The sequence below is a fragment of the Orbicella franksi genome, chromosome 5 (genome assembly GCF_964199315.1).
Source record: "Orbicella franksi chromosome 5, jaOrbFran1.1, whole genome shotgun sequence".
Taxonomy (NCBI): Eukaryota; Metazoa; Cnidaria; class Anthozoa; order Scleractinia; family Merulinidae; genus Orbicella; species Orbicella franksi.
The window spans coordinates 11,448,190-11,466,731 of NC_138149.1; the positions used below are offsets into that span (position 1 = coordinate 11,448,190).

The 18,542-nt window shown below is 39.3% G+C and overlaps 1 protein-coding gene and 1 long non-coding RNA gene across 3 annotated transcripts; both read right to left on the minus strand.

Moving 5' to 3' along the window:
* Positions 1–1,069: 1,069 nt before the first annotated feature.
* On the minus strand, positions 1,070–5,692 carry LOC145487426 (uncharacterized). Of its 2 annotated transcripts, none has more exons than XR_014049404.1 (4): positions 5,448–5,692; positions 3,372–3,425; positions 2,114–2,220; positions 1,070–1,266 (listed from the first exon to the last, which is right to left on the minus strand). It is a non-coding gene; the product is annotated as an uncharacterized LOC145487426 (long non-coding RNA). The 2 variants fall into 2 exon arrangements; XR_014049403.1 differs by having other exon boundaries at positions 2,114–2,223.
* Positions 5,693–15,888: 10,196 nt separating this feature from the next.
* On the minus strand, positions 15,889–16,837 carry LOC145487492 (matrilin-3-like). Its single transcript, XM_081466287.1, has one exon. The coding sequence runs from the start codon at positions 16,586–16,588 to the stop codon at positions 16,235–16,237; it is 354 nt and encodes a 117-aa protein (XP_081322413.1). The 5' UTR covers positions 16,589–16,837; the 3' UTR covers positions 15,889–16,234.
* Between the last annotated feature and the right edge of the window lie 1,705 nt (positions 16,838–18,542).

Consider the following 18,542-nt stretch of genomic DNA (forward strand, 5'->3'; position numbering starts at 1 on the left):
CATCGCAAAAGAATATCTAAATAAAATTTCTCTTCTGCCGTTCACAGCCACAAAAGAAGTTAAATTGGCAATGTTCCAGCACAAAATCGTACACAACATTTTAGCCACGAACAGTATATTATACAAAATGAACAAGGCTGCCTCCCCATCCTGCCCTTTCTGTCCCTCTGATAGTCAAAACACCGCAGGCGTCTTCCTTTTGGTAAAAGTTCCAAAGGTGGTATTCTACCGTAAGTAACGCGAGTTTACTTCTCTCCGAGCCAGAGGTATTATTTGGAATACCTCGTCCCTGTACTCACCGTTTGACCCTCAACCACCTCATAATGCTGGGCAAATACTTTCTTTATATCAACGCTCTAAATAATACTATGTTCGTTTTCAGCGACTTCATCTCATTAGTGCAGCATAAAATCGAGATAGAAAAATATATTGCTGCCACGTTGAATGGTGAAAGGGAATTCGAACAGAAGTGGAAATTCCTTCTCACCATTTAAGGCGTTACCCTTAGTAATTTGTTGCGAGGTCTCTTTTTTTAGCTTGTTTGTTGGTTTTTTTTCTATAATTAAGTAATTACATTGTATTGTAACTCCTTAAGTAGCGTCATGTGTAAGTTATAATAAGTAATTATTGCGTATTGTAAGTAAGTAAGGTAAAGCCAAGCATTGTAACTAAGTGTTTTTTTTTATGTATTGTAAGTGACGTTTGAAAGTCAGTAAAAGCATTAGATATAATAATAATAATAGTTATAATAATATTAATAATAATAATAATAATGATAATAATAATAACAATAATGTAGTGTATTGTAAGTAGGTTAAGTATTGTGTCGTGTTGTAAGTAGAGTAAGGCAATGTAAGTAATTATGTGTTGAGCAACAAAAACAAAATAATGATTATAATTTGCGTTCTATTTTTAGACTTCGCGCGTTTCGTTATTTTGGCATTGTTATTGACAACATTTTTTAACACCCTCACAGTATCGAAGAATGTGTCAGCTTTAAGAGACTTATTTATCACTAAAATAAAGTGCACTTCATATAAAAACGCAGTTACAAGCGGCCTATGTCCTCTCTTTCAGCTTTTTTTAATTAATTATTTTATTACACTCTCTCGTTACAATAATTTTACACAAGGTATTGTTAACTATAAATTAGATTTACTTTACATTGTTACAATTTCCCTGGAAGAGTCGAAAAAGCTGTGTTTCGCTCGATCTTGGTCAGTATTTCAAATTTCCATTTACTCTCTATCTCGTCATCAATGGCTGCTGTGAAAAAAAAAGTCAGTGTAAATGAAGGTAATGTTTACAAACCTCCTACGATTAGCTTCGTATTAGTCTTGGTATCATTCTTGTCAAAACCCAGTTATTCTCTTCATGCAGTTTGAGTTAATAATTCATTAATCGAACTGACAGCCTCAGTTCTGATCATTTTAATTAAATAAAAATGATTTTTAGAAAACACGATTTACCTTATTTATCGAATACCCTTCTACAACGAGAATTGTAACAAGACTCAGATCACACGCTTTCTGCAACCCCATCTTCTCAGTATAAATTTGAAACAGGTAAGTTGGTGAAAGCTGACTGGTTTTATTCTGTACTGTTGATGGCCACCGTGCCCTTAAGAGGTTCACAGTTTATGAGTCGTTTATGGTATGGAAGCTGGCAAAATTAGGCCTTATTCACTGTAGACGCCATGATTGTTGACATGTTATAATGCTACTGAATCAGATTAAACATGCGGTCTGCCAGGGGAAAACTTTACAAAGAAGACAGTTCTCAGAAAATCAGCTCGTCCTGATACTGAAGCAAATTATGTGTGTTAGTTAATTTACCATTACGGTTAGTTTGAAATGGTTAAGCGAAACCTTGTAGAGTTAGCTAACGTGAAGCCATTTCATTTCTTGAGATGCACAAAATTGTACCGCCATACCTAACAACATTTGCCGATTTTAACTTATTCCCCGCCCCTCACAAATCATGTGTTTTGCATTATAATGACAGCTACTATGAACAATTTCGTTTTATGCGTGTCTGTTTTATCATTCAATGTTCTTTTTCTTTGCCTTATTAGAAGTCATCTCAACAATTCATTGTCTGTAGTTTCAGTTACCTGCTGTAACTAAGGGCATACGATAAAACCAGACTTCCTGCAAACACAGTTATTGCTGAGTTTTTCTCCAACCTTCAGGATTCTTTTATTGAACCAGCAGACAATCTCTGCTAACAAAAAGAAAACATCAAGTCATAATTGATCTCTTGGATGTGTGTTTTTTTTTTTCAGTTTTACCGCATTCAGGGCAAGAGAGAAAGCTTAAGAAAGCCTCTCTTCGTTTTTTGTAAAAGCATTAAGTTTACGAACTCCAAATTTGACGAATTTTGCTAAAATTTGTCTAGGAACAGTTTGGTATGACAGGTCTTTGGTCAAGGATCTTGACATTACCATGGCAACCACATTTTGACGACATGTTCCGTAAATTTTGACTTTTGCTCTCTTTAAAAAAAAAAAAAAACTTCCTTATTGTTACTCTTCTTATTTATTTGTAGCTTTCTTTACTTTCTTCGACTACCTTGAGCCATTTTTAGCGGTTTTATAACGTTTCATGAAAATAATAAAATGGAAGAAGCTGGTCATTTCTACGTTATTTAACATCTCTTTCCATGTGGAACTGGAGGGAAATAATTTTGGACGTGCTATAAATCCCCAAGTTTCATTGTTAAAGCTTAATGCTCTGACAGTTACAGTTTGAGGGCCTCAAAAGCCTCTCTGCAGTCCTAACAGACCAAAAAACGCTTTGTCTGTTGAATTGTCACGGTCACCTTGTATACGACTGGTGCGACTAAACTTTGAATTGACCAATCAGGATTCAGCAGGCGGAAAAACTGTATTGTCCCGACTTCAATGTATATTTTACAGAAAAGGTATTAAAGTCGGGCAACTTTTGTCACTGAAGACGGCATTGAGTATTCACGAAAAGGGTTTATAATTCCAAACACCATATCAGATTAGAAAAAGTGGAAAACATGAAACATTTTGTGTCACAAATTGAATAATATGGCACCAAATATGGGCTGCCCGCGTCCGTCAAATTGCTTATAGTTCGTGAAATGTCGCCAGGTAATTTAATTAAACCCAGAATTATCGAGTTAAGTATAAGAAGAGGCCAAAGCAACTTTAGCATTGTCTTTATTCTTGTCAGCTGCGAAGAGAAAGACTCGTGTCGTGTCGGTAGGAAAGCTCGATTTTGACGGCCGCCCGTACTGCGGTCGCAGTCACCCTATGCAAGGCAATACGTTCAGAAATGTTTCAGAAAATTAATTTACGTGATGCAGTTAGTTTTGCTCAATAACTCTTTTTTATATATACATACCTCCTGCATCTTCGTTGTCCTGTTCCTCTAGGGCGTCCCAATATTCCTCGGTCACTACCGGCACAAGAAAATTCATCACGTGTCACCAAATTTATGTTTGTACGTTAGTACCCTGATTTAAGTCTCTAAAATATCCAAACGGGAAGAAGGAGCCTGTCCCCAAGGACTCACCTTTGAGCACAAGCCAGCAAGGAATTTTTAATTTCGCTTCAGTGGAATTCAGTTGGAAGCAATTTTGATCGAGGTGTCATCATCTTAAAACAACAACAACACCACCAACAACAACCTTTCTTTCCGCTGCAGTCCTCTTTTGATAGGGATGTTTAATGATGACGAGTCCTAGAAGTTAGCTGTTTGGAAATTATTTCAGACATTTAGCAATTGTTTTGCCATATGACATATCTACATCATACGGACCTCACAGGGAATTCATGAGACCACAATTTTATATCAGCAATCTCTGGTCAATAAATATATTTATATAGTTGTGTTTCTCTAGTTTACGTCACCTCGCAGAGTTACATAAATAAATGAGAAAAAAAATTCCAGGAGTACAAGACATGAGTCGGTATTCAGGCTGACCTCTAATATGAGACGGAAACTAACGAATGTGGACATGAAAGACATATTATATAGTTTAAATTGTAGTGTGCTTTTATAAATCTCTACTAATATTGCGCGCTTTTGAACGGTTTTGACAAACCGAGTGCATGAAGAAGGTAAATGCTCTGTATTAGCTCAAAGGTGGGCTTTAAGTTTAATTCGAACTTTGTACAGAATAGACCAGATTAATTGCCCCTTGAATTCAAAAGGAAGCCCTTGGCTTTTTTAACTCTCTTTTATTAATGTTGCATTTTCCATTTCTTTGTTATGTGTTTCTTGTTGGTTCTTATTAGCTTGTTATTAACTTGTTTAATCAACTGCATGTTTCTCGGAAGCTTACAGATTAACGTTGCAAAATGTGTAAGTAAAACGTGAGGTCACTGCATTCTATTTTAAAATTAGTGGGATTAACTTAAAAGTGAAAGGTCATGATTTCCTTTGATATCGCAGCGGAATCATTTTGTCATTACATCAATTAGGATTTCTGTTTTGATAACTGTCTGACAAGGAGAACACGAGATGCATCACCAAAAACTATCTATAAGAGCTGCTTTCAGAGAAATTACTTTTACGACAACGAACAGCGGGCAACCTAAATTGACTTATACAGCATTCCATTTTAAGACCAAAGAAAACAGTGAAGATGACCAGCGTCGACTGCATAAACTACACTGTTTTGTACAGATAGTACGCTGTTCACTGAGATACTCACGGTAAAACGAATGTAACCCATATCTGAGGTATGTTTTGTTTGCATAATTTGTACTAATCATTTAAAATCCGTTATCCATTCTTTTTTTAATCCTTTAATTATTACCTGTCCAATCGACTTAGTCTTATTAGGTAGTTGTTATTAAAGCAAGCTTTCAAAACAATCTCCGGCCTAGGTAACAAGAAGGATTTAATCCCGGGCTTTGTAGTAATGGAGATATTGTTCATAAATCAGAATTCAGATTACGACTGTCGGCATTCTTTTATATTTAGGTATTAAGTTCATAATCAGGAAAGTGCTGAAAAATTTTCAACGTTACAAAAAAGAACATAGCGAGATCTAATAAAGACAGGCAAGTCAGGAAAGCGGTATCCGAGATGGGGTGGTGGGGGGAGGGGGGAGGGAACAGTCCTTGCTTCGAACAAGCCTTCAAACTATTGTACGTTTCTACGCGTTGCAACTATAACGTAACATGATTACGACAGAGCTTTGTAGTTCAAAAATTAGGTATTTCTTGGCTTAAATTGTGTCCTCCTCGGTATCACCCCATCCAGGCTTGCTGTGAGCTGTGAGTATCCTCTAACTCCTCCCTCCCCGCCCGGATAACTCGCATGTACATGTAGACTAGTACATTATTAACAAGCTGTCAAATAACAACTGGGCTTCTACTACAGTCGAGGAATGGACTTCATGTTGAGACCTACAAATATCTTCAAACACCAGACGAAAACGTGCTGCGTGACATTATGTGGACAACTTACCAATTTGCTCGAGAGATTGATCAAATAATTGATCCTTGCCATAACAAATGAGAGTTGAACAAACCAAAAACGACACTGTGATCTTTAAAAGTATGGCCATCTTCTCGTAAAGGACAGTAAATGAAACAACGTTGTCAATCACGATGAGTTTGAAAAAAGGAATTTTTGAAAACTACAATCGTTCGTGCTTGAAAACCTTCTGGAATGAGCGCGAGGAATTCTGTTTCCACAGTTAGGTCATGGACTAACGCCAAGACGTTTTTGAGGTTAAGTATGGGTACAAACGGTTTATTTATATCCCTCATTCATTTAATCTTGAGGTTAGTAGGCCACACGCATGTTGAGAGATCTCTTTTATCCGTTTTGAATCCTTTATTGGACATAGCATGTCAGTTTGTGTGTCTCATGACGGAGTTGGATGAGATGCCAATGAATTCTACTCATTCATTCACTGAATCAATCGAATCAATCAATCATTCATTGACAATTAATCAATCACTCAAGAAACATACGAATAAAATAAATAAATAAATATGAGCCGATTAACATGCCCATGAGATGAAAAAAAAAAAATTGAGGTAATCATTGATCTGATGTTGCAGCATGATTTACGGTTAGCATTACCGTCTAATCCGTCACGAAAATGGAGCTTTTCGTAAACGCTCCCCATACCGGCGGAGGAATTCCAAAACGACGGCTTTTCGTTTCCGTGTGGACGGAAAACATTTTGAGAAGGAAGGTTTTCGACAACGATGGGGTTACGATAATCGTGTGATTTCCCTGCCTGAGGTTTCCTCAAACACGAATCCATAATGACTGGTAATTGTTGCGTTTTTAAATTCCTCCGGTGTATTGCGGACGGAAAGCATTTGATGCGTTCTCAGAGTGAACCCTCCGTTCTCATTCAAATTCCTCCGGCGTAGTGTGGACGGAAATTGTAATGCGCCGTGGCTTTCCACAAAGGTGTACAGTCTTTAACATGGTAAAATTATCTTTTGACTATTTGTACACAGTTACCAGTGGCGGATCCAGACCTTGAGCTAAAGGGGGGGGGGGGGGGTTGTTATGCTTCTCCTGCCGGCTTTTATTCCTTCTGTTCACCCAAAATAAGGGGCCCCGGGCCCCTTCCCTAGATCCGCCACTGATTACTATTCGTACACAATTAGAAGTGTAATTGTTCTTTGGTTGTATCTTTCTCCGGTTAGTGAAGAGATTTATCATCCAGCTAAATTGGCTTCTGTGTTAATGGCACAACAAACAAACTCTACAACGTAACTGACTGTATAATATGGCGTATTATTTATGCTTGTCTCCTGCCGGAATTACTTGTTTTATTTTGACTGAAATTGGATAGCAAACATATTGTGTTGGTTTAATCAACTTTCATAGGAAATATTTGAATCATAATTGAGACACCACGTGAGTAAACAGCCGGAAATAATATGTACTTATCGACTCAGTTGGAGGGCCGGACGGGAAATATTTGGCTCGAGGTCAGGATGTATGGATCGAGAGCCAGATATATTTTCTTCTGGCCAGACATATCTCAGTCGATAAGAATTTCATCATGTGAAAACTTAGTGTCGAAAACTTTGCAAATTAGGTTTGAACCAGATAGGACGCGGTTACATACAGCAGACGGCCGCGCGCGGGATGGATAACTACAAGTAAGATTCTATAGTAAAAAAAACGTATCGTTTATTTCCTTGCGTTGGAACAAGGATTCATCGAAAAACACGACTTATATACTCATTTCTATTTTCCTTTAAATTCAAGTCCACAATAACAATTAACGTTAACAGTACATGTTCAAGTGGCACTTCTGTACCAGAGTCCTCCTCGACAGATCGCTTAGTTCGCGGACTCCCTGTTCGCTCTTTGCGCGTGCGCTCTGCGTGTGACTTAAGGTCATTTCACTGAAATAGAACCTGCACTGAGAATTTTGTGAAACGTTGCCTATTGATCGTTTATATTATAGGAACTTAAATTTGGAAATAAAAATGAGGGGTCCCCATGTTCGTTTAGGAGCAACAGCACCTTGTTTATACCCATACAAATCCGTATAATAGCAACGTGATTGTAGTCACGATTGCTTGCTAAATTCACGTTTCCGACGATTGGTTTTTGTTCTACACTGAGAATTGGTCCATATTTATTTCACACAGGGAAATTTTTTACTCAATTCAAAACAACAGAAAAAAATGATAGGTCACCATACTCGTTTGGGAGAAAATGACGATTTACCTCTATGGCGAGGTCCAGTTGTAAAGAAAAAGCCGCCATTTTTTAATGCGCGCGCGCTAATCACGCGTAAAATTATGCGCAGTAGGAATGCGCAATGCAATACTGGGGAATAACCTTAAAGGAGCTCAGTCACGGTATAAAGCTCTTACTAATCGAGTTCGAGGTCCGCACTGTAAGTTACGGACCGAGTTTTTTTCCCCATCGATTTATATGGCCCAAGCGCGATGCGCGCATGCCATAAATCGAAGGGGAAAAAACGCGGATCCGTAAATTACAGTATGGACCGAGAAGAAGAGGTTAGTGAGATATTTATTATATCTCTACTGTGTGCCTGACGCGCGTTCGTGAACGATTTCTATTCACATGGAACGGCTTCAAATTTCTGACGGACGTCAAAAGCAAAACGAGCCAATTTGAAATCGATTTTAAGTCGTTAGCACGCTTTAATACACAATTTAGAGTAAAAGAAACTTTTGAACTTTTACTTGCTATAAAAGTTAAGAAAACTTGGCGATAAATCTCGGAACATCTTGGCAACAAAAACAACTTTATATTTTAGCGGCCGTACAGGAGAATACGGCCCGCTAAATTTACCAATCGCAACGCGCGTACTAACTGAGAGATATAATAATTTGAGTTATTTTAACCACGTAGAAAATTAGCTGAAAATTGAAGCAAACCTGAAAAAAGTAGTTTGCTAAGATAGAAAAACACCAAGGATACATTAATAATGCATAAAGGAACAAGTATGCTTAATGATGGAGATAATATACACGGATTACGATCAACGGACTTGAAACATTTAGGCTACACATTTCAAGATGCGCAAGTCGTGACGTAGCTCCTTTAGAGGTGAGCCTGTTGGTAGGCTACTATCAACTGAACCCCTGCAGCAGGCTTTACCATCCTATGACCCTCAGTGCCTGTTAAGAAGACGTGAGATAAGACGCGATACCTGAACTGGACTTCATTTTTTTCATTTTATTTATTTATTCCATTCTAAAATTACAAAGATAAATATAAAGTAAACAAGCCTGGAACAGCTTACCGCTATCAATGCGGAAAATAGCGTCGCTTAATTCTTTTAGGAACTCTCTTTGGAAAAAAATTTTGAAGAACAGCAGCTTTTAAATCATTTTATTCTGTGATTTAGTTATACTTATTGTATTTTTAATTGATTTTATCTCTTATCTATTGTATTTTTATTCGTTATATTATCTCATAATTATGCCATAGTTTTAACATCCGTATTGTACATAATTTTTGGAGGGCCACTGGTTTGTTAGTATTTTTATACTATTTTAGTGCTACCCTCTTTAAATAAAGTCTTTACTTACTTACTTACTTACAAGTAAGAGGAGAAATGGAAAAGGGCAAAAATATAGCAAGCTAATTAGATGCCCTTGTTTAATTGATAATAATAATGAGGGTAAAAAAGTTAACCTAACATAGGAGAGGAAGAGGTATGAATTAATTAATACTGAGCAAAATAATACCGGAAGAGTGCTTTTTTAAAACGTTTTCTAGTCGCTAAGTTACGTATAGATAAGGAAGGTCATTCCAATAGTAACATCCAATAACAGTGGGGCAAAATTTCCTTATATTTATTCTGGAGAAACCGGGATTTAAGTGTTGTAGGGATGCACTTCGAGTAACGTAGTTATGTTGCTCAGATACCAGAGATAAGGTGTAATTAGACGGTTTTTCATCAATTAAGTGGTCATATAATAGCTGGCAGGTATATAGTTTAACAATGTCAGGAAGCTTAATAAGACCAAGGTTTACATAATGGGGAGTAATATGATCACGAAGTAACACATTGTTGATTATTCTGATAGCTTTGTTTTGTAGTCTCACCAATAGTGACAATGGAGCCTCGTAATTATTACCCCACAGTACGCAACCATAAGTTAAATAGGGATATATAAGTGCATAATAAATACTTGTTAGCGATTCGGATGTCACATATTCATGTGTCAAAACACCCGCCCATTAGTGAATACTCTGTAAATGCGCCCCCAAAGCCGTCTATACCGCTTTTTTCAACTTTAGGAAATCGTTTATCGATTTTAACAACGGGTCTTGTGCCCAAGAGTAGCATCTTTAAAAAGTTAGGCAAGCCGTGGTTGGGATCCCTGCTCCTAAAACCCAAGTGCGGTGCATCTCTAAATGCGTGAGAACTAACAAGAGAAAAGAAAGTTGATGAGGCGAGAAAATCTCACCTAAGCACTGTCCAAATCGATAGACTTCCACAAGTGAAATACACGTGTGTAGATTTAGGGGAGGGCTGAAAGTAGCATCTTTAAAAAGTTAGGTAACCATTGGTTGGAATACCTGTACCTGAAACGTAAGTTTGGCGCATCTGTAAACGCTCGAGAACTAACGAGAGAAAAGAAAGTTGTTATGGGCGAGAATCTCTCACCCAAGCATCGTCCAAATCGATAGACCTTCCACACGTGAAATACACATGTGTAGATTTGGGGCAGGGCTAAAGGTAGCATCTTTTAAAAGTTAGGTAAGCATTGGTTGGGATTCCGCACCTAATACGCGAGTGTGGCGCATCTCTAAACGGGCGAGAACTTACGAGAGAAAAGAAAGTTGATATGGGCGGGAATGTCCAACCCAAACAATGCGCAAATCGATAGTTTTCCACAAGTGAAATACACACGTGTAGATTTGGGCGAGGGCTAAAAGTAGCATCTAGTTAAGCATTGGTTGGGATCCCTGCACCTAGAACTTGAAATTGGCGCATCTCTAAATGCCTGAGAACTTACGAGAGAAAAGAAAGTTGATATGGGCGAGAATCTCTCATCCAAGCACTGTACAAATCGATAGACTTCCACAAGTGAAATACACGTGCGTAGATTTGGGGAAGGGCTAAAAGTAGCATCTTTAAAAAGTTAGTTAAGTATTGGTTGGGACTCCCGCACCTAAAACGCGAGTGTGGCGCATCTCTTAACGGTTGAAAACTTACGAGTGAAAAGAAAGTTGATATGGGCGAGAATTTCCAACCCAAACACTGTGAAAATCAATAGTTTTCCACAAGTGAAATACACGTGTGTCGATTTGGGGGAGGGCTAAAAGTAGCATCTTCAAAAGGTTAGGTAAGCATTGGTTGGGATTCCCGCACCTAAAACGCGAGTGCCGCGCACCTCTAAATGCGCGAGAACTAACAAAAGAGAACAAAGTTGATAGCAGCGAGAAAATCTCACTTAAGCACTGTTCAAATCAATAGACTTCCACAAGTGAAATACACGTGTGTAGATTTGGGGGAGGGCTAAAAGTAGGATCTTTGAAAAGTTAAGTAAGCAATGGTTGGGATTCACACACGTAAAACGCGAGTGTGGCGCATCTCTAAACACGCGAGAATTTACGAGAGAAACGAAAGTTGATATGGGCGAGAATGTCCAACCCAAACACTGTGCAAATTGATAGTTTTCCACAAGTGAAATACGCATCTGTAGATTTGGGGGAGGACTAAAAGTAGCATCTTTAAAAAGTTAGGTAAGCATTGGTTGGGATTCCCGCACCTAAAACGCGAGTGTGGCGCATCTCTAAACGCGCAAGAACTTACGAGAGAAAAGAAAGTTGATATGGGCGAGAATTTCCAACCCAAACACTGTGCAAATCGATAGTTTTCCACAAGTGAATTACACGTGTGTAGATTTGGGGGAGGGCTTAAAGTAGCATCTTTAAAAAGTTAGGTAAGCATTGGTTGGGTTCCCTGCGCGTAAAACGCGAGTGTGGCGCATCTCTAAACGCGCGAGGACTTACGAGAGAAAAGAAAGTTGATATGGACGAGAATCTATCACCCAAGCAATGTCGAAATCGATGGACTTCTACAAGTTAAATACACGAGTGCAGATTTGGGGGAGGGCTAAAAGTAGCATCTTTAAAAAGTTAGGTAAGCATTGGTTGGAATCTCCGCGCCTAAAACGTGAGCGTAGTGCATACCTAAACGCGCAAGAACTGATGAGAGAAGAGAAAGTTCATAGGGGCGAGAATTTCTTACCCAAGCACTGTCCAAATCGATAGACTTCCACAACTGAAAACACTTGTATAGATTCGGGGGAGGGCTTAAAGTAGCATCTTCAAAAAGATAGGTAAGCATTGGTTGGGTTCCCTGCACCTAAAACGTGAGTGTGGTGCACCTCTAAACCTCGAAGAACTTAAGAGAGAAAAGAAAGTTTATTTGCGCGAGAATGTCCAACCCAAACACTATGCAAATCGATAGTTTTCCACAAGTGAAATACAGGTGTGTAGATTTGGGGGACAGCTAAAAGTAGCATCTTTAAAAAGTTAGGTAAGGATTAGTTGGGACCCTGCACCTAAAACGCGAGTGTGGCGCTTCTCTAAACGCGCGGGAACTTACGAGAGAAAAGAAACTTGACATGGGCGAAAATCTCTCACCCTATGTGGGAACACAAATGACTTCTACTGTAAGTATCTCTTCCCGGTTTTTTTTTTGTTTTTGTTTTTGTTTTGTTTTTTTTAACTGCTCTGGTCGACTTTTTAATTTCAATATGATTAAACGTTCTTTTTCTGCGTTCCTGTTAAAAATGCTGCAAAGTTGTCAATTTTAGTAATATCAATTTGAAAGAAATGTCCTGTTAGTACGTTCTTGTTAGTTCATGAAAATCTTGCGGGGTTTGTTTTACCAGGGCGCTTCATGACTCCTCCTGGAATAAGCTATACCTTCCCTATTTGAATCGTCATCAGGTTATCCTACGTTATTCAGGTTATTGATTGGAAAAATAATTATACTTTTGAACCTTAGTTCCTCTATTTTCAGGGGATGGGGGGTGGGCTCACTTCTTTCGGAGGTCGTTAATTGCGGGCATTTACGATTCGTTGTGTGTACGAGCCATTGGCCAAGCGGTTGGCCAAGCCATTCAGTTAGTAGCCATGCATGGTCACCTAAAGCACTGACAATCTATCTTAGCTCCATGTACTAAGTTTCCCCTCGCGCTTTTTTTTTTTTTTTTTTTTTTTTTTGCCCTCGGCTGTGTAATTGTGCGATATTTTCTGCACAATAACTTCAATTGCCGAGCATGATAATACTGCATGTGGCTCCCACTGCCAACGATATGCTCACACAAGTATTCCAGATCATCTGGGGTTTTATTCCTTAAGATCTGTTTTAGATTGATTAATCAAACGCTCCCTTACGCCCGGACAAGCATCTCGACGTAAGCTCAGAGTTTATTGTGGTGGCTTTCATTGGGTAAACAAGACATTTACGTCTGCTCGCCGAGCTCAACATCCATTCGTAGGCACTTTGGTATCTTTAAGTTCAGTTCGTAGATCTGAACTTGGTTTAGGAGGAGAAGCAGAGGAAGGTTCATGTTGTGTAATTCGTTCATTGCGGGATTACTTGATTTATCGGCATTCCCCGGTTTTGTCCGCTCACGTTTTTTTTGCTGCCCAAATCTTTCTTCGCGTGTGTTTAGACGTGATCCGATATATAATGACTTTGTTTTGTTCCAGATTATTGGCGTCGGTGGAGTCCGCCATCGTTTGAAAGCACTGGGAATGACTCGAACGCACTATTTACTTTTAAAGCACTATTAATATCGTGACTTAATTTTAAAGCTTGTCTCATATTCCATGGGCCCTTTCTGGTTTATTTTTTAATTTAATATCATCGGCATGTAACTGAAACAGATTATGACGCCTTCCCTGGTCGCAAGACGAAGAACCCTAGCGATAGTATGTAAGGAATGTTAGGAAATTTTCCTATCATTTCTCTGCGGTACTTACAGTAGAAGCCCCGTGCGTCCCGTCGTGATTGGGACAGTTTGAAATTGTGGCTTTTATCATTTTCGTCCCCAGAGCCACCTGTCCATCTTAACCGGCGTGGCTTGGGCACGAGAGAGAAGGAGGCTCTGTAGACAGATGATTTTATTGCCAAATTCTTGGACTAAGATTTTCGCAAATTTAAGGTTGATTTCGTTCTTGAAAGTATCTACTGGTTGATTTCAAACTTAAACACCTAGATTATAGCACCCGGTTAAAGATCTTTTGGAAATTTTAAGCTGAAGAAAGGCCAAAATGTCAAATAAGGCTATGTTTTATAAAGTTTCAAAGTCTGATTAACATTGTAAGTTCGCGTGAAAAGCTATCTTTCTCTTTTTCGTGATACGTGAGATCAGTTTACTTTATTTTCGTAAATCTAGATTTGGATCGCTCCTGTAGTACCCTCTGGAAATGGCCGCACGTTGCGAAAACAGCAATGAGACAACGTTACTTAATTCGAAAATAAAGAGGTCATAACCTTCATCTGGAGTCTGCAGCTGGTCTATGTTGCTCTTTATGATATCTCCAAACTTGATTAAGAAATTACAAAACACAACAGTCCTTTCTGAATCTCCGTTTTAATTGTCCCTCGTAGCATAACGTTCTGTGTAAGTCTAATTTATAAGTCAGAAATCGATGCAGAAACAATTTCGACAGTCAGGCTTCTATTACAAGCAAAGTGTATTACTGTCTGATTACCCCCATTCGTTTCACCTTCCATCTAACTGTAAACTAAATCGTTCCTTGTTCTTCTTCTATGATTGCTCTTGCTTGGCATGTTCATCTTAAACAAAGAAAAAATCACCAATAGTCACTAAAAATGTATGCAGCAAAGTATGTTTACTTCCCAAACCATCGAGCACCATACCTACCCTTATTCAATACAACGTATACCTAGTTAACTTTGAGTGGCTAGCAAGTGTTTTGGCCCTCATCTCCCCTTCCCTCCCCTCTTGTTTTTGGTAAACCATGAGGACTGCTGGGAAACCTTCCTATATATGTAATTATGTTCAGTTTGAATTATTTGTTTTAATTGTTTGCTCGGCCCCACTAGCACTTGTGCTATAAACATTGCCGAGGGTAAATAAAGGTTATTTTTTTTCTAATTAAGGAGGAATTACGAAAAAAGAAACTTAAAGCACATGACCAATTTTTCAAGATGTGACATCAGAAAGTTGGCTCCTTAACCATTTCATGCAAAAAAATAAATTAGTTTCCGATAAAAAAGTGAAAAAAAATTTTATCTTTACCACCCTGATGTTATTGTTTCTTTTAAAACACGCTATCCTGTTTGCTTAAGGCCACGTTTTACTGGCAAGTTCGCGAATTATGTCAGTTACCTACCACAAATTTTGTTTTTAACTTCCATCAGCTGCGTTATTAGCAGATCAAAACTTTTAACGATGATAACATCTCCATTTTTACCAGCTATGTCATGCAGGGTGTCTACGCGGATGCCAATGCCAATGCCCACGGCTATGGAATGCCAACCGGCAACCTGACCATTCGTAAAATAAAAAAATAAAGATAGATCATTCCTGGCCAAACCAACTCGCAAGAAGACGCAAGTTAAAAACTCGGGTCTACTTGCGAGTCCGTTTGCTAGGCCTTGCGTGCGCTTGCGTCGACTTGCGATGGCTTGCGCTCTGTTTGGTCGATATCATATTTGCACGCAAGTCGACGCAAGTTTTTTTACCGTTTGACCACCCAATCCAAGTCGCCGCAAGTTGATTGATGTGCATTCTTTGTTATAGCAACCTAGTAGCCAATTAAATATGCTTGATGTTTACATTTTGGCCGCTTAAGGCTAAGCCCGTCGCCTTGAAGTGTTTTTTTTTTTTTTTTTTTTTTGCGACTTGCGTGTACTTGCGAGGAAGCTTGCTAGTCGTTTAGCCACGGAAAGCAAGTCTCTACGCAAGTTCACCTTGCGGTACTTGCGATTTTTGCGAGTCTGCTTGGTCGGAGCTTTACAGCAAAACATGTACCAGTGAGCTTAAAAATATTCTGAAACGTGCACTAAGCAACTTCTTCAGTTAAGTGATGTTAACTCAAAGAACGTTTTCAAAAAGTGACTCGCGTGACTGACAAGATATCGTGCGCGAGAGATTGTTATATCGGCCGCGATGCTGCAAACGCGAGCGGCGAAGTCGCAGAAAAATTTTGAACTTATCTTCCCCATCCTCTTCGTGGCTTTATTTCCCCAACGTGACAAAGCATTTCCTTCCTCTCAGGAGAAAAGTATAATTTTACCCCAGATTTCTCCAACTAACCGTTTTTTCAAACCAGTTTTTTCATCCTTTGATGTCCGGAAAATCAGATCCACTGGACTTCTCAATTACTTCAGTTACTACTTCTCTGTAACTTTAGGCGTTTTAGTAATGACGGCGGCGACGGCGGGGACGACGCTTTGTAAAAAATGAATTATTATTTTACCTTCGAATATCGCAACTGTGTAAATCAGGTCAGTACGCCTATCGGTCTAAAAACTTGCTCAGGCTAAACATGCACCAACAGCGTTCAATTCCAAAAGAAGATACGAAAAATTAGCCATTGCGGTTCGCGTTCTCCAAAATACGTGAAATTTAGTCATTTCACGTTGCTGTTTTACAGAGGATCTAGGACGGCAAAGAAATGTACCAAGATTCAAAACGCACGTGCACAGCTATTGTTCTGCCAATTGTTTGGTAACACTCTCGTCACCGTCGCCGTAGTGGTTTGCTAAAACTCCCTTTTATTTGTTTAGTACATTATACCTTAGGATCCTGATAAAACCGTGCAGCGAACACTCCAAAATCTTCTGGTTGCCTGGTCGGTTTACCATCAGTCAGCATAATCATGATGTTTGGGTTAGCTGGTCTGTCTCCTCCCCTTGGTGAAAACAAATTATCTCTTGCTGCTTTCATAGCTAGGTCAGTCCGCGTTTGAAGATTCAAATCCAATGGGATTCTTCTGATTCTTTCCTTGAGTGCGTCTGCGCTGTATAGTCTTCTATCGGCGAACGTGAATTGGATGAAGGCTTTTCGATTGAATGTCACCAAACCAAAATGATCTCCGTCAGGACTCGGGTTAAAGTGATCAACCAGTTCGACAAGGAACGCCATCACTTTCTTCAAGTTGTATTTCTTGACGCTCTGCGATGTGTCGACTACAACGCCTATATCTAAGCCAATCGAGCAAGGTGGACCTAAAATACGGGGTAAAGAGTCTACGCTACAATTCAAATTACTTCAAAGAACTCAGGGGTTGTTTGCCATTTACCCCAAATTCCGGAAATTTCGGTCACAATGTAAATGATAAGACTGACCGAAAATTTTCCGAAATAAGCGCAAAGTCTTGAAAGGTAGTCCAGAACTTCCCTCCGAAATATCCTAGGTCAAATCCGTCCTAGGCTCTCTCGGTAAATTGGGTTTTTCTGAGTAAGTGGTAACTGGACAATCCGAACGGGACTTAACATCAGCTATTTTTGCTTACCATTTTTACCACCGTTGGCGCAGCGGTTCCATCGTTTAAATGGTAAACAACTAGGATGTTTGAAGAACGTCGCAAAAGAAGTGAAAAATTTTTTTAGGCCTGGTTCGCACTAGCGTCATAACGACAAAATCGCTTTCGCTTATGTAGGTATTGTGAACATTAATATTCATGTTGTTATGTCGCTATTGTGGGAGGCGCGGTGGCCTCATGGTTAGTGCGCTCGTCTCCGGATCGAGCGGTCCGGGTTCGAGCCCTGGCCGGGGACATTGTGTTGTGTTCTTGGGCAAGACACTTTACTCTCACAGTGCCTCTCTCCACCCAGGTGTATAAATGGGTGGAGAGAGGCACCGGCTAACTTAATGCTGGGGGTAACCCTGCGATGGACTAGCATCCCATCCAGGGGGGAGTAGAAATTCTCCTAGTCGCTTCATGCTACAGAAACCCGGATAAGCTCCGGCCTGATGGGCCACTTGGCTCGCATGCAGACTTTACCTACCTACCTATATCGCTATTATGTCCTTAGGTCAGGATGTTCACACTCCGAGCATAACGACATTTAGTATAATTTCCAGAGGTGAATATAAGAATTGGACATTCTGATTTGTGGAAAAGCTCATCACATGACGCTATTTTCACCCCGCTAGTGCTTGGTTACTAAGCTATCTCGGCAAGTAAACATGGTTGACAGTGGCTGAGTGAAGTTTTCATTTATTCGAAAGACATCACTCTAAGTCCAAGATATTTGAAAGGATGGAGAATTTTCAAAATGACTGTTGTCGCCCTTGGACCAAAAATCTTTTCAAGAACTCGCATTAAGGCTTTTAGGAATCGTAAACGCAGTGGTTGCGTCGATCGCCAGCAGGTCAGATCGATTGACCGAAATTTATTTTTCTTCAAACTAAAGCTACACATTTTTAGGTGATGATGACAACTGTGAATGAAGTCAACAACGATGAAACAAAGGTACCGGATGAATTTATTTTTCGTAGTGTTTCGCTAGTTTGTTTTCCTGCCGAACTCGATGAGTAAACTGATTGACAATCGACGTACACGTAAGCTTATTATTAAAACTACGCTGCATACGTGTATGCACACGAACAATTGCGTCTTTGTTTTTATGTTTTAGACTGTTATTTTGTAGTCCTTGATATTCCCCCCCTGAAAATTATACTAAAACAATTATTCGCCTCAGGCTCAGTGAACATTGGTGAGTATTCACCAATATTCACTTCGCCTTTGGCGAATAATTGTCCTTCTTATTTCGTCATGTTTATGTCGTTATGTCACCGCTAGTGTGAACTAAGCTTTATCGCAAACCCCAATGTCCGGCTTCGGAGACAATCGTGCTGCTGGAGAAATTGCCTTCCTCCTTAAAGTGCCCATGAAGTAAAAAATAATTGCTGCTTATTTGAAAGGCTTTTCAAAGTAAAGAAGAAAGGCGTTTTCCTTTCTGCAATAACTTTTTCATTTTAGAGATATTCACGTTTTTGCATTATGCCAATGAGGAAAGTAATGACTTATTTCATAAAAAGTTCTACTTAAACAGTAAAATACTGAATCAAGAATATCTCTAGAAATATTGGA

Bases quoted from the DNA above. Each gene is read 5' to 3' on its own strand.
- LOC145487492 (XM_081466287.1), bottom strand. From the start codon at position 16,588: ATGGCGTTCCTTGTCGAACTGGTTGATCACTTTAACCCGAGTCCTGAC.